Raw genomic sequence first — 21,705 nt, 5'->3', positions numbered from 1 at the left:
CCTATTTTTTATCGGTACTTGTATCCATTTTGTTGATTGCCTGGTCGCTAATGCTGCAAAGCTGTATTGAGGAAATCCAAAAACAACTGACCAAGGAACGATATTTATTGCTCCAATTGAAAGGTCATAAAATGAACAGTATTACGAAAGATGTGGCGGATGCTGGCAATTGTAATGCCAGCGCAAACTCTCTGCGCAGCATTCTGCATCTTCATTCACAGCTTGTGAAAATCTGTTACGAGGTCAATGAAACATTTGGGCTGACCTTTGCCGTGTCGTACGCTTGTGATTTTATTTCGCTGGTCGGATTCATGACGACATGGGTGATGAATCCAGACGCGCTGATGTCGAATATCTCTACGACCATTGCCGGTGTTTTACAGACGTGCAACCATGCGATATGTGCCGGGATATTTCTCATACCTCTTTTCCACATGCACGAAAATGCACGTAAAAAATACCGCCACAGTTGTAATTATTATTACTGTACTGTTTTATTGCACGTGCCTCCACGCAAAATCGAGCAAAAACAATACAACGTAATTTTTTATAGTTACATTCAGAGTATAATATCGTCGCGCTTACAGTTTTGTTATTTTGAAGGCTGTTGCCTTTAAAAGAATCAAATGTTTTGCATTATGATATGTGGGTTATTCCAGCTTATTGTATTTCTTACAGGCGCTAGGAATCCATGAGGGATTATGCCAATATGCTGATGTGGCAGCTGGAACTCTCCAGCGTATGGAGGTAAAACAGTTTTGCGACAGCACGCTCATTGAAAAGTAGAACAGTAAAAACAGTTTAATCAGCAAAAATATGAACCTTAAATTTTGCGCCTATGAGCGCAATGCCACCCATTTCTGGACTGCACAAGAGTACAATACAGACTATACAGCATAACAAAATGCGCGATAAAAACGTTAATTAATATATTTTGCTGTTAAAGGGCAACCATCTCCGAAGAATTTTAAATCTTTTCCTGGAGACTAGCAAGCATCAGCCGATAATGGTGGACGGTCTTCACATTGTGCATGCCACTCGACAGCTTTTTATTGCGGTACAAAAACTGCAGTAGATGCTTTCTTTTTAAATTGTAACCTCTGAGTTGCAGTTTATGTCTTGTCTTTGCGAAATTTAATAAGGCCGGTATAGTAATTACGTAATATTTTATTCGCAGACTTTTTCTATATGCATCTCATTCGTGGTGCTGGCTCGAGAAGTTCTTCAAAAACCCGAGAACACCACCAACACACTGTGGGTCAACACCACCGTCAGCGCGCTAACTATCAACACAACAGCTGCTCATTTTTGATTGGCATCAGTCTCATCAATAAGAATTTAATACGTCTATCATTGCAGCAAATGTTTCTTAATACTTTAATACTAGTGAACTTTTAATAAATGGCGGTCAAACGGCAGTCCAGTACGTGACCTTTTCCAGTGTGGATGGTAGACGCGTTCGGAGAATCGAATCTTGTTTTTCAGTTAGGTATTCGTATCAACTGCCAATTGTGTATTAATATTATTGAAAGACCATCGACCAGTATACTCGTAATGCGTGAGCGTTATGCATTTTACTGAATCCTGGCAAATTTATCGGTAGGCACGAAATCACTCAGACCATCACATAAGCCAAAATGTGTGCATTTTGCCTTTTCCCTGTAAAAACCAGGTTATTGATGTCATTTTTGCGGTATGGGGCAAATTATATATGCTCGAACAAAACGTGATCACGATTTACTTTGATATCGATTTCACCGCGAGGTGCGAATCGAAAACCGGGAGTTTTCCGTGCCAGCTCTTCGGTCGATGCACTAATGTGGATTTTTCCAGCTGCAGATGCCAAACTTTAAAATGTTAGGAAAATACAAGTATTATAATTATGGTAGTTAAAACAGTTCAGTTCTCTACCTTCTCCCGATGACTCCATCCTACTGGCCGTATTTACCGTATCTCCGAATCTGAAAATTTTATGCACAAAAAAAACATCAGAAGTCCAGCCGCACAATTCCGAATACTGCACTTCTTGTGTTACTCTACCAAAAACCTCAGAAAGTCTTACAAGCAATAACGGGGAGCTTTCGTTCCAATCACTCCAGCAACCACCGGTCCTGTGATAGCAAAATTAACAAGGGCCTTTAATTTAATCATTTTGCTGATAAACAATTTTCTTTCGTCTGCTTAATTAAGGCTACAAATAAGGAAATTATACCAGTTAACCGGTCACTTTGTATTTTGTAAAAAATATACATAGATAGTAAAGTAAGCTGAATTGCATACCGGAATTGATTCCAATTCGAAAGGCAAAAACTGTTTGAGAAACACCGGCACTTAGTGTGTTCGAGGCTTTGAGCAACGCTTTAGCAAGTGAGCACAGTTCAGAAGCATGTCTGCCACCGTTACGTATCGGTACTCCGCTGGCAATCTAATAAAATAAAATTTAATCACATTCGCTAAATCGCTCCCCTATAAATTAGCGCTAAAATTTGTCATGCTTAAATCGGTCGCCTAAATAAAGCGTAACACTTGTGGGCGCTGCCAACGAATTTCCTATTTGATATACTCAACGGCGCTAGTAGGTTAATTTTAGTTCTCTAGCTGCAAAATAAACTATTCTTTTTATTTCAGATGGACTTAAAAGTAAAAAGAAAAATTGACATAGGTACAATGGTAGTAGAAGCTTTAAGTAGAGTCAAGGAATTTTAATTAGTTATTAATTTTAATCATATCATACTTACCATATAAGAGTCGTTGATAGTCTCAACTTTATATGCATCATAAAAAGGCACAATCTCATCAAAAGCCGAATGTGTCGCATTTAAAAGATTAACGATATCCATGGGCGTATTCCGCGCCAGAATCTCCACAAACGCCGGGATGTCGCTGAAAAGCAGCGTTACGCTATCGAACGATTCGGCTGGGATGGACTCTTTATTCCGCAGTTGTACTATTATTGACCTACAATTTGCCACCTGTTAATAAAGCCAGCAGTTCACATTTTGCTATTGAATAACCTGGGAAGCATTTCCGCCAGCAGTGTATCCGTTTTATGCATCTCGTCCAGAAGACTTTCGGTCTTCTGTTGCACGGCTTCTTCTAACTGGTATGTCTGTCGATCCAACAGCTTCAGCATGTGCGATACCACATTATCCGGCACAGTGCGCATGGCCTGGAAGGTTTTCCGCATGCGAAACGCCGACGGACGCAGATTGGGTTCCGGACGCAAACAATTCTGTATATCCGTGACCAGGTTGTTTTTGCTGTTTCCCATCCCATCTTTTATCGTGAGCACTAGAAACGAAAAACATTTAAAACATTTCGACAAATTTTTATTTTCATTCTTAGATAATATTATGTACAAAGTACATTTTAGTACGGTTGTACAGATTGTTCCAAACTGGAGCATATCATTGGCACGATGGATGGTAACCGGCATGTGACCTTTCCGATCATTACTCTTATTCGGCATGACGGCATTGAATAGGGTACTGTAGCCGGCTTGGGAAACTTTTAACGTAAACCGGCTGTCAATAAAACATCCGGTTATGGATAGATTTCCGTGGAATTCCAACGGTGAGCTGTGTATAAACAAAAGACCCTGAAAACCATCAAACATTAGTCACGACACCTCATAGCACCCTCGCACCCTCCATAACAGGCACATAGGGAGGAAAACTTTGTAACGGTGTATATTGATTAGCACTGGCGTAACCAACACTCGCTATTATTTTGGCTACATATCCTCATTCAGATCTATATAGCCACGAATGGGATACACCAGAGCCGGCAAACCAGAAAAGACTGACCCAAACCAATATTATATTCTGAAAGCCCGTAGTCGAAAACCCGGCCAGATAGTATTCATTTCTTTCAAAACCTCTCCCGCTTCGAACGCCAAAGCGGTAGATTTTTGACTACCTTCACCAAATGTAACTAAATTATTATACGTAATAATGAGTATTATCAGGGTATTTTTAGCCAGGCAATGTTGCCACGTAAACCAATTAAAATATATCTAAAATAATGAAAGTCATGTCAACTATTTAAACTATCAGAATGAATTTAATTAGCAGACCGTTATTACGACAAGAACGACTATACATGTAACGTTGTCATCGAGGACAATTTCTGCACGAGCGACAGCCGACAAAACTACCGGTAGCGTCCAGTATACGGGCTCGTTAGGCGAGCGGGTGACCGATCTACCGATACTGTCCAATGTGCGGAGCCCGTTAGGCGAACGAATGACCAAGCTACCAATACTGTCCGGTGCACAGAGCCCGTTAAGCAAACGATTGACCAAGCAACCGGTACTGTCCACGGTACGGGACCGGTTCGCTGAGCGGGTGACCAAGCAGCCGGTACTGTCCAGCGCAAGTAGCCCGTTAGGCAAACGAGCTAGCCGGTGACCGAGCTAGCGGGTGCACAGAGCCCGTTAGGGGAACGAATGACCGAGCAACCGGTACTGTCCAGTGCACAGAGCTCATTAGGCGAACGAATGACCAAACTGCCGGTACTGTCCAGCGCAAATGTCCCGTTAGGTGAACGAGCTAGCCGGTGACCGAGCTAACGGGTGCAAAGAGCCCGTTAGGTGAACGAATGACCGAGCTACCGGCACTTCCCAGGCTACGGGACCCGCTAGGGGAGCGGGTGACCATGCAACCGGTACTTTCCAGTGCGCAGAGCCCATTAGGCGAACGAATGGCCAAACTACCGGTACTGTCCAGTTTACGGGACCCGTTAGGTGAGTGGGTGACCGAGCTACCGGTACTGTCCAGTGCACAGATCCCGTCAGGTGAAGGAGTGACCGAACTGCATGCCGGAATTGTCCAGTTTACGGATACCGCTAGGTGAACGGAGGACCAAACAGACAGTTCTGTCCATTGCACAGATTGGTCACATTAACCAGTGACCGAGCGTCCACTACCCAGATTGATCAGGTTAAGGTTCACACAACCATGAATTCAGTTGTGGAATTTATGGTGATTTGAGAGAATCATGAACTGATTTAAAAAAAATCGTACTCGTATAAAAATCAAATCCGTGTTTGTACATAAAATTCGTTTTTTGCGCTAATACGATGTACCGATTAGGCTTCGACGAAATATGTTATTTTAATAAATATTCATTGAAAACTAAATAAAGTGGCCGTTGACCACAAGAAACGCGGAGGCGAAGCCGAGGCTGTTTCTTGTAGAATATATACTGTAGCTAGCGGCTCCACCAAGTTATACCACAGAGTTTGTGCACGGGAAAACGGTACCCAGAGTGTGTGCATTCACTGTGCAGGCGAATGCACGGGCATACACACGCTGCGTGGGTGCAGTTTTCCCGTGCACAAACTCTGTGGTATAACTTGGTAGAGCCGCTACAGTATACGTGATACATAATTAAATGTGATCAACAAGATACGAAACAATTAGAATTCTATACTTGGATAATTGCTTGCCCAGAAGAACTTCAATATCGCTATTGACTGAATTTTTTTGACATCGGAACTGTCAGTATTTGGTGCTATAATGTTTACATACTTTAATGAGGTCGTATAAGAAAGACATGCGGATGGCAAGATCGGTAGAGATATTCTCGTAACCGATGGCATCCAATAAACTTCCGCGCTGACTGAACTCCGCGCACAGGCCTAGGGATGCGACAGGATTGTCGATAATCACTCCATAGAATTTCCCCACATTGACGTGGTTAAGGTGACGAATCTATAAATCTGCTAGTTTTTTGTGATTCAACAACTATGCTGTCTTTCTTCCCAAGATATTGCACATACCGTCAGTGCGGTTCTTTGGAATGGTCGATTACTGAGCAGTGACTTTATAGGCAGTTTCTCCGGCAAGGGCGTTATCATGACCATTTGGTTTTCCAGATTAAGTCCCGGTCCAGTGTAAGTCAAAATGGCGGCAAAGGATTTCTGCTCCGAAATGGTGCTAGTCATGGGAGACAATGCGGTACCCGTGTGATCTAATAACATGTCTTGTAGTTCCTGTTTCTGATGCTTTTTTCTGAAAAGTATTGTTAACAAGCATGTAGATCTCATTTAAGGAGTACTTAAATATCTAAAACTTTCTGAAAAGGGTAAGTAATTATATTTTAAACCGTCAATTTTAAATGCATGCGAGCAATACTAGTGCTTCAAACATTGATTGCCATTTCCCGGTAAAATTGTTTTGTTTTCTATAGATTTATAGCAAAATAAATTTTTCTAGCTGCGCAGAAAAAAATCTGCCCTTACTTTTGCACTTGAAGTATTGCAGCAGTGATGGTCAGAACGCACACTAAAACACCGGCCAATGGTACATAAATCTGGAGTTCACCTGAAATAGTTTAGCGTCAAAATAAATTACTTTTTCGATTGGTATAAGGTGATATTTTAATCAGTATGTACCCAGCATGTTGGGACAATCAGTTCCAGTAAAACCGCAAGTGGGGTGATTGGAGGGGAAATCAGTAAAATTATGCCATTTCCATAGATCGGGGTTCATGATTGTGAAGGTTTTAGTCTCTGTTTCGAAAGTGGCCGCGGTCTACATTAAGTCATAATTTATTTGAATTTAAATCCCGTACTTTACATAGTCCGATGCATATCAGTTAAACCACCAAAATGATTGTTGTGAGTAGACGCAGCTTACTTCGAATTTCCCGGTTTTGGGATTCAACTTCAGAAGCGGAAGCAGGAAATTGGCGGTTCCGGTACTGCTGACCAACGTCGAACTGGATTGTCGGGAATACATTTGATGCCGCAGGGCTTGCGTGACCTGGCGAGCGGTAATTTTCCCATGTGGCTCGGATAAGGATCGATTCACACACTGGAAAATTCCATACAGGTGGATTTCTAAAAGGTCACTTATTCACAACGGTAGTATTGGCTGATCGTACCTCGGCAAAGCTGAAGAGCAGATCGAAAACCAGTGCGGTCGCTTCGTTTTTCTACCAGACAAAACAGAAGCAATAGGATTCGAGTGTGAAAAAACGTACTCAAGGTCACTGTAATAACGTACTCAAGGTCACTGTAATAATAGCTTACCCGATGGCTAGGCGGAATTGTTGCATTGTAGACTTCCGCGGATCGAATTGCAGTTTTGTTGATAAACGTCTCCATTTCGTCCCAGTCAAATAATGTGTCCGCCGAAGCGATTAACGACTGATAGGCTTGGGCTGCTTTCTACGAAAGAGATATAATTTTACCACACCAAACGCCTTTATTCCCGTAAACCGGACAGACTTATTTATAAGCACGGCGTGTAGAAAAAATTATTGGCCATTTATATACATCAATCGAAAATTTTTCCTTGTCATTTGAATCGATCAGGTCACGTCACGAACATTACCGCATCAGAGGCATCCCCGGTTTTCCATTCAAACATGTACGGGCTATCCGGTGTTGGTTGCAGCGCCAACGTCAAGAACACCTGCAATTTAATAAACAAAAACATTTCCCGGTTACAAGAATTGTACGTTTTCATGCACCATAATTTATATATTTCACTTACAAAATCTCCATTGGTCATATTCATATCGTGGGCGGTAATCTGGGAAAAACAAAGCGTAAACACTTAAAAAGCCGGCAAATGTTATATACGATTGTACAAATTTGTGATTAATGCATCGTCAAGTTACCATAAAATCACGCAGCAGTGGAGGATTTAAATATACAATGATAACTGTAAATAAAAAGTAGAGATCACCGGAAGTAAGCTTGGAGAGCATCCTTGTAATTTTTGCCGCGTATGCGTAATCGACCGGCACTTACTGCGAGTGTGATTACGCAAATCCTGCAGTACCTTCCGATACACATCCGTATTGAACTCTTTCATTTCCGAATCAGGTTTGTAGACTTGTTGGACATCGATCTGGTTGTAGAATCCAAACTGCATGAAGAGATTGCAGAAGAGAAACGGCCAACTCATCCCGTTACTGGGGCACCAGAAGCCCAGATTTTTCGTCCAGCCGTATTTGAAGAGAACCGCTGTCAGTGCGCTGACCATGGCTCCGCCCGGAAGTGGGCCCAGTTGCACCATGGTGGGATATTTTTCGAAATGAAAAAGGTCGGCGTTAGCGGGATTGGTTGAAAAGAACATGAAATCGGCAGCTGCAGTCAGCAAAAATGCAAGAATTTACGCAGTCATAGCTTTTTATTGAACAATACAGATAGCATCTACCAGTATTTTTGCCAAATGCGTATGTGCGTAATGCCTGTACATGATTTACTGACGCAGATTATTATAATAATGAAATTATTATATGACTCCTTGTAATACAGCCCTGCCAAGCCAAGTTGGGGCAGTCAAAAAAATTCCTCAGATTCTGCCACTGAAGTCTAGATTTTTTTCTTATTTTTTCCCCTGAAAGTTCATGGTCTATAGCATCTTTTATAATTGCGTTTCTATGCAAAAAGCTAAGACACATGGAACAGGAACCAAATTTCAAATTTCATATCTTTCGAAAAAATCGTGTTGCTTAATGAGAAATCTAGCCTTCAACTCAATAAAATTTTAGAAATTATGGGAGGCTGAGAACTGCAAACTGATAGCACAGTTTTCTAGAGGTCTCTTCCCAGCTTCCGTTTACAGAAAAACATTTCGCTCAAAATGATCCGTGTTCTAGGAAAACACATTCTACGGCAGGTAATTTCTAACATACGAGTCTATGGGAGACTGAACTTGCTGTAAGGTCACCTCGAGCACTGATTATGCAAAGTGACTCTACCATACCGTAATAGACACCTTCTGGGGACCTCAACAGTTTTCAATAAAGGCTCTGTAAAAGTTCCAATTTGTGAATTTTTTACGGGAGCAGTTATTAGCATCCCGAAATTCACTCCCACCCTTTCCCCTTAATCCCTTTTTGGCTACCTACTGGCATACCAAGGAGTTACAGCTTTGATGTTGCCAGATCCGTAATAAAAAGTTACACTAGGAAATGGCAAAAATAAAAACAAACCGATGAGCACAAATATTTTTAAATTTGTTTTTTGCAACTGCCCCTACTTGGCTTGGCAGGGCTGTACTTATTGTCAGGTAGTTTGGTTAATGCGTCCTTTTTAGTGTTGCAAATTAATAGACCCAATAAAAGACGCTGCAAGTGCGTTGGAATGCCTTTAATTTTTATATGCCAAAATATAGTTAATACAAGTTGCAAGTACTATAGATATAATCTCGGCCAATAATTGCTCACACCTAACATTGTAACACAGAACTACGCACGTGCGCCTATTAGCTGGCTTCGCTGCGTGCTTAAAACATGATCGTAATAATATTCGTGTCCTCCTAAATTTAAAAGCCACGTTTAGCCTATATGTAAGTACAGTATTTATATAATTGTTACTTTGACATTTATCAGAAATGACCCGTCGTAGCCAGAAAATCATTAACGCTAAATTGCCTCTGTTTGCCGGTCATTGTTGATCTAAAAGCAAGCAGAATTCAAGGTATTCGTACAAAGTAGTGAATAGTTATACTAAATGAACGGTCGAATTAATAAAGGCAAACTGTAATACGGGCTGTACTAAAACTTTAATACTTCCACGAGTGCAACATTGGATTGCAAACTGCTTGCGAAAGGATGCCCGTAGTTTATAAATATAAATATGCAAGCAAATATAAATATGCAAGCCAAGAAAAGCACTTTTCTACCCTACTCTAGAAAAGGTTGTCGAAGTTACTCGTTCTGCTAATCGTAAATAAATTATTAAAACGCGTACTGCGTTATGGTGCACCATCACAACGTTGTGCGTACAGCATGCATGTGCATTAAAATTAAAAAGGTTAACAAAATGATTTGTTGGATTTAAATAACGACACACCAATAATTTGTATAGATGGTGACTGAAATTAGAGCACTGTACTCGTAATTTTGAATGCGCTCTCTCACTTGCCTGCTGCAAAGTTAGCCAGTGCTGTGTGTGCATCGTTACACCAGTCTAAAAAATAAAAAATTATACTCGCATTATAACTATACCAACGATTAATGCATACTACCTTTTTACCACCTTTTAATATCACGAGAAATTACTGGAGTTGTTGCTTTACTTACCACCGGAAATTACGACAGTCAGATCATTTCCGGCCGTATGACTGAACAGCTCCTGGTCAGTCTGGTACAGTCTGCCGAAAACCGGCAAAATATGATCATTAGCCGGCTCACACTGCGCTTCACCACCCGATGACCAATTATGCACGGAAATATCAATCTGCTTAATTGACAAATTAACCGACAATGCAGGATAAAGATCCCTCCACATTTCGAAGATCACATCGTACGCCGGCTGGACCACGGTGTAACCGAATGTATCATCGTTAGTCAAAATGACCGTTATCACGTTGATGTGGAGGGATGTTGTAGTTTGCAGTACAATTGATACAAAAATTAGTAAACAAATATTTATCAAATATCTTTTCATTGTAACGGCACTGGCGCCGTTACGTCCAACAACAGGAACACACGCCAGATACCAGTTTTGAGTACTGACTGCTCTGGATTATCCAGAATAACGCAATTCGGATGCGGTAACCGGAGAACATGTGCAGCTGGCATCCCGTTCGGCGAATACCGGTACATTGTTGCTGTTGCTGACGTTGAAATAATCACTTGATCGCTGCTTATTATTGTTGTTCCCCATCCTCTCATTGACTATTGAACAAAATTAAGTGATCTTTATACGTCTGCTCACCGATATTACATCGATAAGTTCCCACGCGTATGTACAACGCATCCTGTTCTCATTGACTAAGCTGTAACCTTACTGAAACGAAGTTTAACCACAGTACAAACACAAAACGCCTGGAAAAGTGTTGCATGCAAGATTTGTTTGCTGCGGGCTGGCTGGAAAGTATCTGTACGGTAGTACCGCATTATTAAGTCAATGCACTGCTAGAAATCATATAATAAAAGAGCATACATATACTTTACTTTGTAGTTTGTACTGCAAAGTGATATCAAATTAAGCACGAATAATACTGTGCCGCCGTCACTGCTACAAGCAAAGTTTCGCTGGTAAAAGCGTTTTTAAAAGCGGCCCGCGCTTTCATCGGTTTGATGTGTTCGGTATATTGATTTCGGGTTCTTTTGATTTCATCTGAAGCACCCGTTAAGGCGGAATATGGCGCCAGATAAAACAGAAATACTAAAATTTATGCCTGAATGAATATTATGCTGTGCATTACAGCACCTTTTAGCCTGCGCTTCCGCCGGTACTTTTTGTCAGCCGTAATTTGTTGCATCATTTTTAAAGCCTTCTGGGGATTTGCAAAATGAAAATCGAAAGAAATTTTGATATTGAAATAGACGGGAAACCAAACAGATATGGAACCAGAGCGCAGCAGTGTTTGGACTGCTGGCCGGCATGGTATGAATAATTACATAGCAGGAATTACAATTTTTTAAAGACGAAAGCACACTTCCATTCATATGAAGGATAATCAAAATTTTTGAAATTCAAACATCTCCCGACAATAAACCAACAATGAAACTGCTTGCGCCAGTGTCGATGCAGCAAAAGAGAATGATCTGATTTGAAAGCTATTCTCTGAAACATAGTGACCGTTCAAAGCTACAAAGGTTGTACGTTTAACGAAAGACGCAATTTTATGGTTAAATTTTGATTCGTTTTGTGTTAACTGCAACAGTGTAAACTGCAAACTTAGTATATGAGTTAGCTTTTTTTTAACAATTTAGAAAAGATGAAAAAAATTTGTAAAGTCTGCCTGCAATCGAATTGGCTAATCTTACAGTTTAATTCCGGTGTATTAAAATACCACCGAACCAGTAAACCGTCGACTCAATTCGAATACAGTATACGTATCATTTAAATACAAGCACAAAGGATGCTGGAGAGCGTAGAACTAAAACCGAAAGGGAAAACATTTACGGCTCCATTTTTACCAACATAAAATAAATATGGCAGGCAATATAATTTCGCCAAAAAAATAAGTTTTAGACAAAAAATTGGAGATGCGGGGTATCGATCCCCGTACCTCTCGCATGCTAAGCGAGCGCTCTACCATTTGAGCTACATCCCCGTATCGGTACTATGAACGTATACACTAATAAACGAATCGATAGCAGCCGTGGGCTATCTCACTAATTTGACAAGTACGTCTAGGGTAGTGTTTATCAGAGGGAGATAAGTACAGTAGTAAAATTAATTTTGCTCGTGAATTAGTTTATAGTACAGCCTGTATAAACTGCGTACGATATATAATACCATTTACCAAAAAGTTGAATTAAACCAGTAAAGAATACAGATATAGTGACCAGTGCGGCGCTGTATTTTGGTTTGCATTGTGAATAAATCATCCAGAAAAGAGTGCAGTGCATCATTAATACAAATTTGTATTAGACACCATGCACAATGCTGCTGCTTGACAAAATCCTCAATTTTATGTACAAACTACTAAGTATTTACTTACTATTTCGTATTTTACTCGTTGAATATTAGAATGCTCGTGAGGTCAGCGAAGGCTGGTTTATTTGACACTTGTGCCGTCATACGTTACTACCGCAAAAGCTAGTTCACGATTTGTCAGAACGGTCAACGTATTGTCAACCGTCATTTCCAAACATTAAACAGCCATTTTCATTACTTTGATTAACTGTTTATGATCTGTGACGTTACCACGATTTGTGAAATAAAAAAGTATACCTTTCATTACGATTTTCTATGAACTATGTTAAGAACTATGAGCTTCAGTAAGTATTTAGAAAGGTGTAAATTACTCGCGCATATAAATCTTTGAGAAAATATCGTAGTCATTATTCAATCTTACAAAACAACAGTTCATCGCACGCAACGATGAAACGTAACAACCAGGACGAAAAAGTCAAAAAGGTACAAACACTGAACGGTGAAACAAAGCTTTCTTTATACAAAAGCATGGACCAACCAACAACAAGTTTCAACCATGGCCATTTCAAAACATTTCAACCATTTCAAAACATGCCAAACAAAAGCTCCAGTTTCAATGTACCAGAAAATGGGATAAAAAACGAAATGGTCGGAGCAACGTTTCAGCCGTGGAAGGAATTAGACACATTTCTGCCCAGCAACATCGCACTTTGATCCTTGAGGACAGCAGTGTAGGCCATCAGAACAGCAATCAGCCTGAAACAAATTAATAAATTTGTATGTACTTACACTGTAGGCAATAGTATAAAACTTATCACAGCAGTTTAGGATCATTAAAATAATGGCGAATATTACGTAGTTCTGTATTTCATAAATCATGTTACATTATTACAGAACATTACTATGAATTTCAACACTATGTACTCTGAACGTTAAGCGCTCACTACTGAATGTTGATGCTTACCATTAGGTACGTACAGACATTGCATGTATAAGCTTCATATGCGATATTTACTACACTTAAAAATTAATTAAGCACATGCAAAAATATCAAAATCATATCCTGCAGGTTGAACTACGTAATTTCAAACCGAGTCATGCAGCGAAAGCCGCTCCCCGCAGCGGCAAGCCTGGGTTAATAGACAGTTTTTAAATAATGCATAATTTAAACAATGAAAAAACATTACAATTAAATCACCGCCTACAATAAGCAACAATTCAACTACATAAATCCCTTTAAAATATTCTAACTTTACCTTGGCAAAGGCGCAGCATCCGTACTTCCCGGATTTGAGTTGACAGCAGGTGGTCGTGTCGGGACAGGGATGGTGATCAGGACATTCATTTTCGGTCACGTTCCGGTAGGGTTTAATGGCCAACCTTGAGTGCTTGACTGGCTCCCTCCAGTGCAATCGGGTAAAGAACCCATTATTCACTGATTTCTGACAACGTTGCTTTTCCAGATCACACACAGTATCTTTCGGACAGCAGTGTAGTTTATCCCTGGAATACCAAAACTTAATGTAATAAATTCACGAAAAGCACCGTCACAAGAAAATAAAAATAGGGAAATGTAAAATACCATCCAAAGCAAAATCAAAAATGAACACACAAAATTAGCTTTAGAGACTTCACTATTCCATTCATACATTGTACCACTACCAAGGTGCCACTACCATGCAACTGAAACATGCAAATGCAAATATTATGTATGATTCGAGAATAAATTAAGTATTTCACTTAAAATTTAACTGTGCAGTTCCGTAAATATCTATATAGAAATTTTCCAATTAACAGTATCACCGGTAAATTATTACCAGTAAATGTTGAACGTAATGCTATACCTTAGTTAGCGAGTTTCTGGGCATTATTCATGTATATCACCAGTAAATTCGTTAAACGGACAATTTCGAATATTTTTTCGTTAAAAATATGACGTTTTTGTAACCGTAATGCAAACATATCGTTTACGAAGAAACAAACAAATATAACAATTTTTAATTACAGCAATAAATGCAAAAACAAATGTACACCCACCACACCTTAATCACACAATACTTCACCGAGCCTATCATATTTTGTTTTGTTTTGTACTGCCCAAGGTATGCTATCGAAACATTTTCACCGAACTTACGAGCAGCAGATGGCCGCTTCAAACGGACAACATCCCCACTCGCCGCTGGCCATCTGACAGCACGTGCTACCGTCGGGACACTCGCTCTGGTGATCCTGACACTGTACACTATCCACGGCGCTGGCGGTGGTGTTCCACAAGAACTTCTCCATCATGGGCACGAAGAGGACATACTCGTTGGTGTACTGTTCACTGGAGCAGCGCTGTTGGGTCAGATCACATTTGCTGTTCTTCGGACAGCAGTGTACGAGGTCCGTGCAGCACACGGCCTCCGGGAAGGGACAGCATCCCCACTGTCCCGATTTCATCTACAGTAGATCAACGCAAAACGTATACACCGTTGTCAGCCCCATCTTCCAATTTATGCTTTTGGATTTAATATAGTTATACGACAGACTGTAATACAAAATTTAGTACAAAAAATAGTTTATTGATAACATTAACCGTTCTTTATATTTCGAAATAAAACAACAACTACAGAGTACAACATCAGAACGCTACGTTTGATCGGTTTAATGCTGCGTTTAATGATTAAAGCCCTTCATCGTAAATGCAGTCAGCTGTGCAATTATTGATTAATCCTAAAATATGAAAAAATTACGAAACGCAACGGCTCAACTCGCATCATGATGTATTCTTCAAATAAATTCCAACCCAGCAGAAAAGTAATTCAACGGTGAATTTCTAACAGATTAACTAAAATTATAACCTTCGAATTTTTTGAATTTACTGTTTTGTATTTTTAAAATTATTGTACTGAGAAACGATAAGTAAGTACTCCGTAATATCTTGTTATTAGCACGTTCTTCGAGAATTCTTGATCAGTTATCGCATAATTTCTGCCACCCACCATGCAACAAGTTGCAAATTCCGGACATTCCGATCCTCCAGGACAGACTATCGCCTGGTGGAATTTTCTCTGCAAAGAGAATTAAGACAAATGTCACACCCACATCCCCGCTGCTGCACCTTGGCGTTTCCTCACGCGCACCATCAGTACGGAGATTTCAGGAATACTCCGCAACGGTGCGAAAACAACAACTATACTTTGACTGAATTAATATACTAGTATGCCTTGGGCAGTTGGGCCCATAGTCCATTAGTCCATAATGCAATACTGACCTGTTAGTGACGAACACAATTACCGACAAACGAACACAATTAGTTACAAACGCTGTAACGAATTTACGAACCTACCTCTTTTATGGCTTTCCAAGGAATACCTTCCTGAGAAGGCAACACAACAGCCTCCGTGAGGAAAACAGTAAAGATGAAAGTCACAATGAGCAGCATATTGCTACAATGGGATAATTGGACACTGGGCAAATGTTTCTCCAGCTGGCATGCAGCTACTCACGGCAGCGCAGATAACTCAAACAAATCACAATTTCCAGAACAATGTCGTAATTGAGAGAAATGACAAGGCTCTTTCAAAACGGTTATGAGAACTATCTGTAATACAGCCCCCAGAACAACAATCATCAAGAAAGGAAAACTGATATGGAACCTCGATAAGACAGCTGCACGGGTTGTTTACCTCGGTCGGAGTCCGCTGCGAATGCAGACAAAAATGTTCAGTATGCAGTCTATGAAGGGGGAATCAACGGATGCCCCAATGGTTAGCCACGGCGATGGGGATATAATCCCGATTAAAATGCCATCGTCTCACGCCGCCACTTTTCGCAAAACTTAAAGAAAACATTTTCATTCATTTCAACCAGAAGCGAAGCTAGTACATCGGTAGTATGGCTGCCTTCCAAGCAGTTGAGCCGGGTTCGACTCCCGGGCTTCGCATTTTTTTGTTTTTGAATTTTGAAACTTTTTCAGTCTTTTTGTCGTTCTATTATTTGAAATAAAGTATGAAATTTAACAACGCTGAATTCATAGTATACGTATTTCAGATTAGCTGATCATTAGCAAAACGAAATTTAGCGCCTTTTTGCACTTCAGCCATGACTATTCTAGTCGTCTGGTTATACGTGCAAGTTGATTTTGCTGTTACCAGTATGTATTAGCCAGTGCATTAATGCTCGGTATTTCTAGCGACTTCTGTGTACGAGCAGGCCTAACGCATTCATTATTCAGTAATGTGCAACTACTTTGCTTAATTACAAGTATCTAGAACCTCATTACCACCAAAGTTGTAAAGGTAAGTACTAAAATATTATAATTTATTTATGTTAACATATATGCGTAATGTTTATATTATTATTATATGCATTACTAAAATATGCATTACTAAAATAATAATTATAATTTAATCATAGTTTTCGATTATTATGAAATTAATTAGCTCGAAACTGCCGCAGTAAGCTTTTTATTTTGATACAGGACATCACGTTTACCGTACAGTTACAAATTTTGTATTTAAATCTAAGCGTATGAACGTTTCAACGTTAATTTACACACATGTGACGTCAAGCATTGCATAATAATATAGATTATTGGTCAAATATCAATAATGCTCTTCCATGATTTTACTAAAAATATTACATTCTTCATGGAAGCCGCTCACATGGTGCGTGCTGATTACGAGTAAAGTACGGCACAGTTATTAGAAACGCGCTAGCCTAGATAGAGCTGAACAGAAAATAACACAGCCAGCAGGAAAATCATCCCAATCAGGAACGACGGTGTTTAACACTCATGGGTAGCAGCGCCAGCTGTAGGCTCTTCCTTCGCTCCAGAGTGGCATTATTAAGGTAATTTATGATTTTCTCCTTGCACGCCGCATAAGTGGCGCACTCCAGCATTTGCCGATTTGGAGGCACAAATCGCGGCATAAAGCCGTTCATGAGACTGGCGGGAATTTTAATGCGTCTTGTGGTCACTGACGGCTTGCGTGCTAGAAAAAACAATTAATTGTATGATCATGCGTACATATATATGCAATACTATCCACTTAACAGCAACTTTACTTGGTTACAGTATACAGTAAACTGCTTACTCGTAGTTATCTGAAAAAGTTTGTTGAAGTAATTTTTGAAACTGCTCTACACTGTAATTGGTTGCAACGACTGTCATTGAGTAAGAAAAAGTTGAAAACAAGATATGCAGAAACCGATAAAACATTTCACTAGGTGAAATTTTCACCATTTAATTATTCGATTCTGCTTCTAATCCGACCTTTTCTCATTTTGAGAAGACTACCCAAATATTATATATGACGGTAATTCACTAGATAATGTAGAAGTTTTTGATAAAAACAGCTTAATTTGCATACGATAATTATTTTATTATGAAAGCGATAACCCAACTAAAAATTTACAGTTAATCAAAACAAGACCTTAATTGCCAATAAAACTGAACCCCCTCTAAAAAGTAAGACGGAACTACAAGGTTCACTGTGAATTATGGCATAGATGCATATAATATGTTCTTCGGCTAAAAGCTGATGAAAAAAAATGCTATACACACTGTCCGGTGCTGTCTGTAACTGCATCAATGCTGCAGTACACTAAAGGTCACGGGTACTTACTGGTTGCCGGAGGAGGCACGGCAGCGTAGACGGCATCGTTGTTGTGCTTAATGCCCATTTCCGGGTCGAACAAGCGCAAAGCGAATCCCTTGGTCACATACGGAAATAATATTACCAGAAAAACAACAGCGATAATCTGCTGCAGCTGCGTGGACTCCATGTTATCCTCATACAGCATATAAGGATCGCAACGCAGTATATAATATAGTAAATTATTCACTACTAAATCAAATGATCAGTTGTAGAAGCGTGCACTTCGACTAAACCACAGACCAGGTCAAAGGTGCACCTTAAGGAAATTAGGAAAAATTCATTCAAACCTAGCCGTGTTCAATCTTGCCGGAAGTGTGGAGACAGGAAGAGATGCAGAGGAGTAAGTAGACGACGTTGCTCACTGCATCATCTGAAGAGTCACTATTCTTTCGTCAAAAGATTAAGTACAAAGACTGCAGTTTCGTGCCCAGTGCCGGGTATATGTCAGGATGGAAAGGCGGGATAAAATGGATATGGACGGGCATATATACGCGGCTTGCCGAGGATGATTGAGCAACCGGGCCTAGGGTGTCTGTCTGCGTTCCCATCTTCTACCGGCTAATTACGGGAAGTGATCCCAGTTGGCGTGAGCAGCTTAAAAGCAACTGCAACGTTTAGTCCCGTCCCTGACACGCGCTCAACACCGACCAACGACGTGGATATTTAATTACCTTTACCAACGCATACGTATAATAATTGTGTGTACAAGAGATGCACTTTTTACCTTCCTATAATTTAATTCTGTACGTCGATAAATGATTTATCTTTTTGTTCCTTTGCGCAATGCTCCAGTTTTCAGAGCGTAACTCTGCTGTTTTCATTGATAAAACATTTCGTTGTTGGCACACAGGCTCTACTAGGATCTGTAATAGTATTATGACTGCGTAATATCTGTTACGTGGGTTTGTCAGATAAGAACGAAAACATTTTTATTCCAGCTTTTTATCCCATCCGCTTTGTACAACAATATTGTCCACAATTAAACGTGGTGCTTAAAATTATGAGCAAAATATGGATTCCAAAACAGATATCATTCCGAAAGAGAATTATTATCATTCGCACAAGCGAAACGCTGGTGCGCTCCGGTCTGCCAATGCACGCCAACGTGCATTTTTTCTAGTTTAGATATATTGTTAATTAATAGTTTGATTATTAATTTCTTTTTGGCGGTTTACGCAGTGATGTCATGAATATACTCGTACGTTTTAACTCACAATCAGAAAAACTGGCGGTATACGTTGCAGGTTTACGTATCTGCTATCCACAAATTAGGTTTGCAGTGGTCAGTTTGCACAGTGCCAGACACTGTCTGGCATCTGCGTGCTATTCCTTTGAAAAGAGTCCACAATAATGCTGTTTGTGCTTCCGTGCCTTGGTAAGCGATAACCACACTTGTGTGATCAATTTTGTTACGTGGCACACGTAATAACCTTGGAGCAAGCACATAATACGTTCGTAGAAGAGCGCTAACGTAATGTTGCCCGAATTCATCTGGCCGGGCTTTTACAAAGCCTAAAATTAGTGCGGGATATTTTCAATTGTTTTTTGGAACCACGTCTGCGTGATTACATATACACTGCAAGAACGAAATTGGTATACATGCATCTCATTTGGACATAACATTAATCTTGGCTAGGTTCGCAGTACTACTTGTTGGTCTCGCGATCCTTGCTTACGCAGGACCTATCAATTGTTCCCGCCCCGTCCCGCCGCTATTTCCAACGCATATATTATCTTAAAAGAAAGCGTAAAGGTCGCATGTAATGGCACTACTTTACGATGCTTTGTCACGCATATACGTAGTGTGACCCCACAATTTACGGCTTTTTATTCCCAATAATCTTCTAGGGCATAAATCACGCTCAGACTAAGGGTGTTATTGCAAATTTGTTAATAATAATAGCAGCTCCCTACAGAAATGTACATACTTAAATATATCATATATGGGAATTTATTTCTCCAAATGATAGCTTGTCATTCATGTTTTTCGATACTGTCGTCACGAAGAGTGGCGATGATTTGGTATTGTTTGTTTGATAGGGTTTTCCAGTGCTACCGCTTCTGTGCGTTGGGCATATTCCACAAATACAGTACTTTATACATGTTTAATATATAGAGTAAATAGAAATAATTTAACTATCATGCAGCTGCATTAACCTTCTAGATCTTCAGCCTATAGTCTCGCTGATCTTTGATTAATTGGAGCAAACACACCCCCAGTCTGATTAATTGTGCAGTTAGATAAACTCAATGCCAAATGCCAAAATGCATTCGCAAAGTCCGCACACATGGAACTCTGCCCTTGAAAATTTTATTAATGGTATTTAACTGTGGGTATCCCGGAAATCCATGTAATGAATGTTTCATGAAGTTCAAAGAAACTGATTGGCCAGAGTGCTGTTTTCACGGATACCACAATTACATTATTGTTTATTTAGACTATTTATACACAACAAATTTTAAAAACCATGCAAACTGTTGAACATCGAAGTAAGCTGTTAAATTCTCAATGCTCATACCTCGAAATATGCAGCTACATGCGCTGCTTCTGTGTTTGTCAACAATTAATAGCAACTACATTAGCAGCGAATATGTTTGTTTTCTGATCTCTAGCATTTTTCAGTTAACATATCACATTTTTAGTAACATTTTCAAAATTAAAACTGTGTAAAAAGTGACGGTAAAACCGTTTGGATTTACTGTTATAATATAAAATACTTACACGTAGCTTAATTACTTACAAATTTAAAGCAATATGCCCTATGCCGGGCTTCCATGCTTTTGGCTAACTTCAAGAAAACGCAGTAATTGTATTGATTTGGTTCACTAATATTATTAGATACGAGTAGATACACCCTAAACTCTTTTTCGGATCTTTCCGGTAAGAAGAGCATTAAAATGGCAACAAGTTTTCGTGTAGGTTAATAGTACCGCAGCGTAAACAACGCTGTTGAGGTTTTATTTTTAGATTTAAGTGCTAAAGAAGTCACATGCAGCACAAAAGAGTGCTTGCTACCGACGTCCGCAATTTCGTAAGCGCAGTTGTATAACCTAATGTACGTGCGCGAAGAGTTTCTTGGTGTGTACGGACGGTACTTGACATTTGTTATCGGAACACTTTACTTCGTCACTAATGAAAAAATGCCAAGGGGCTAATGATCATTAATCTGTATCGGTTGTTGGTTATCCTTTGGCTTATGCACGATCCACCACAATTAGACGTGCCAAAAATGGGAATGCGTCAAGGGACATAAGTTACGCACTTTTACTGCAGCAGTTCTATGCTGGGCAGTGTCTGTTGCATTGTCACACCGAGTCACACGGACATTTGTTGCCAATATTGACTAAATGACTACCTAAAAAAACTATTATCAATTTTCCACAGGAAAATGAAGATTTACAAACTTTTAGATTAAAATATTTACGTACAACCTTCGGGTTCGAGCATTTGGCTCTACATGAATGATTCATTCATACCAGTACTTTAAGGTCGTTCGCGTCTCCACCCATGTGGCAAATGTGAACACGCTTAGCTACGAGGGTCACTCAGAAAGTAATGATAACTATCGCACGATTTTTTATTGCATCAGCGCTTTCCTCGTATTTTCTCAAAATACTGCCCCTTCATCTCTATGCAACGCAAACATCTAGTCTGCCACTCATCAAACATTTTCGAAAAGAAATTAGGTGGTAAATTAGAGATCG

At 39.8% G+C, this 21,705-nt stretch overlaps 3 protein-coding genes and 2 non-coding genes across 5 annotated transcripts; 1 reads left to right on the top strand and 4 right to left on the bottom strand.

Annotated features, from left to right (window-relative positions):
* Positions 1-1,263: 1,263 nt before the first annotated feature.
* Positions 1,264-8,082, bottom strand: LOC129588287 (atrial natriuretic peptide receptor 1-like). The gene is made up of 19 exons (XM_055482454.1): positions 7,763-8,082; positions 7,630-7,673; positions 7,503-7,541; positions 7,341-7,421; positions 7,037-7,174; positions 6,889-6,939; positions 6,642-6,818; positions 6,398-6,536; positions 6,245-6,326; positions 5,783-6,014; positions 5,532-5,714; positions 3,367-3,598; positions 3,015-3,291; positions 2,739-2,958; positions 2,281-2,425; positions 2,063-2,111; positions 1,912-1,961; positions 1,742-1,833; positions 1,264-1,659 (listed from the first exon to the last, which is right to left on the bottom strand). The coding sequence occupies exons 1-19, from the start codon at positions 8,028-8,030 to the stop codon at positions 1,624-1,626; spliced, it is 2,535 nt and encodes an 844-aa protein (XP_055338429.1). The 5' UTR covers positions 8,031-8,082; the 3' UTR covers positions 1,264-1,623.
* A 3,874-nt stretch (positions 8,083-11,956) lies between these two features.
* Positions 11,957-12,029, bottom strand: Trnaa-agc (transfer RNA alanine (anticodon AGC)). The gene has a single exon. It is a non-coding gene; the product is annotated as a tRNA-Ala (tRNA).
* Positions 12,030-12,751: 722 nt separating this feature from the next.
* LOC129588336 (progranulin-like) lies at positions 12,752-16,203 on the bottom strand. Its single transcript, XM_055482513.1, has 5 exons — positions 15,687-16,203; positions 15,340-15,408; positions 14,490-14,797; positions 13,612-13,858; positions 12,752-13,111 (listed from the first exon to the last, which is right to left on the bottom strand). Exons 1-5 carry the CDS (start codon positions 15,780-15,782, stop codon positions 13,034-13,036), a joined length of 798 nt encoding a protein of 265 aa, XP_055338488.1. The 5' UTR covers positions 15,783-16,203; the 3' UTR covers positions 12,752-13,033.
* A 9-nt stretch (positions 16,204-16,212) lies between these two features.
* Trnag-ucc (transfer RNA glycine (anticodon UCC)) lies at positions 16,213-16,283 on the top strand. The gene has a single exon. It is a non-coding gene; the product is annotated as a tRNA-Gly (tRNA).
* Positions 16,284-16,797: 514 nt separating this feature from the next.
* LOC129588337 (uncharacterized) lies at positions 16,798-18,442 on the bottom strand. Its single transcript, XM_055482514.1, has 2 exons — positions 17,968-18,442; positions 16,798-17,334 (listed from the first exon to the last, which is right to left on the bottom strand). The coding sequence occupies exons 1-2, from the start codon at positions 18,143-18,145 to the stop codon at positions 17,111-17,113; spliced, it is 402 nt and encodes a 133-aa protein (XP_055338489.1). The 5' UTR covers positions 18,146-18,442; the 3' UTR covers positions 16,798-17,110.
* Between the last annotated feature and the right edge of the window lie 3,263 nt (positions 18,443-21,705).

This window comes from Paramacrobiotus metropolitanus, unplaced genomic scaffold (genome assembly GCF_019649055.1).
Source record: "Paramacrobiotus metropolitanus isolate TYO unplaced genomic scaffold, Prichtersi_v1.0 Parri_scaffold0000029, whole genome shotgun sequence".
In the NCBI taxonomy this organism is placed as follows: domain Eukaryota; kingdom Metazoa; phylum Tardigrada; class Eutardigrada; order Parachela; family Macrobiotidae; genus Paramacrobiotus; species Paramacrobiotus metropolitanus.
The sequence above is the reverse complement of the archived record's forward strand: the minus strand, read 5'-3'. Positions and strand labels throughout refer to the sequence as shown.

Bases quoted from the DNA above. Each gene is read 5' to 3' on its own strand.
- LOC129588287 (XM_055482454.1), bottom strand. From the start codon at position 8,030: ATGGTGCAACTGGGCCCACTTCCGGGCGGAGCCATGGTCAGCGCACTG. The intron at 7,542-7,629 runs GTAACTTGACGA...TGTTTTTCCCAG, and splicing joins CACTGCTGCGTGATTTTATG to ATTACCGCCCACGATATGAA. The intron at 6,537-6,641 runs GTAAGCTGCGTC...GACTTAATGTAG, and splicing joins CCAAAACCGGGAAATTCGAA to ACCGCGGCCACTTTCGAAAC.
- LOC129588336 (XM_055482513.1), bottom strand. From the start codon at position 15,782: ATGCTGCTCATTGTGACTTTCATCTTTACTGTTTTCCTCACGGAGGCT. The intron at 15,409-15,686 runs GTAGGTTCGTAA...TTCTCTTTGCAG, and splicing joins CTTGGAAAGCCATAAAAGAG to AGAAAATTCCACCAGGCGAT. The intron at 13,859-14,489 runs GTAAGTTCGGTG...TTGGTATTCCAG, and splicing joins GAAGCGGCCATCTGCTGCTC to GGATAAACTACACTGCTGTC.
- LOC129588337 (XM_055482514.1), bottom strand. From the start codon at position 18,145: ATGCTGTATGAGGATAACATGGAGTCCACGCAGCTGCAGCAGATTATC. The intron at 17,335-17,967 runs GTAAGTACCCGT...TGTTTTTTCTAG, and splicing joins CGTGCCTCCTCCGGCAACCA to CACGCAAGCCGTCAGTGACC.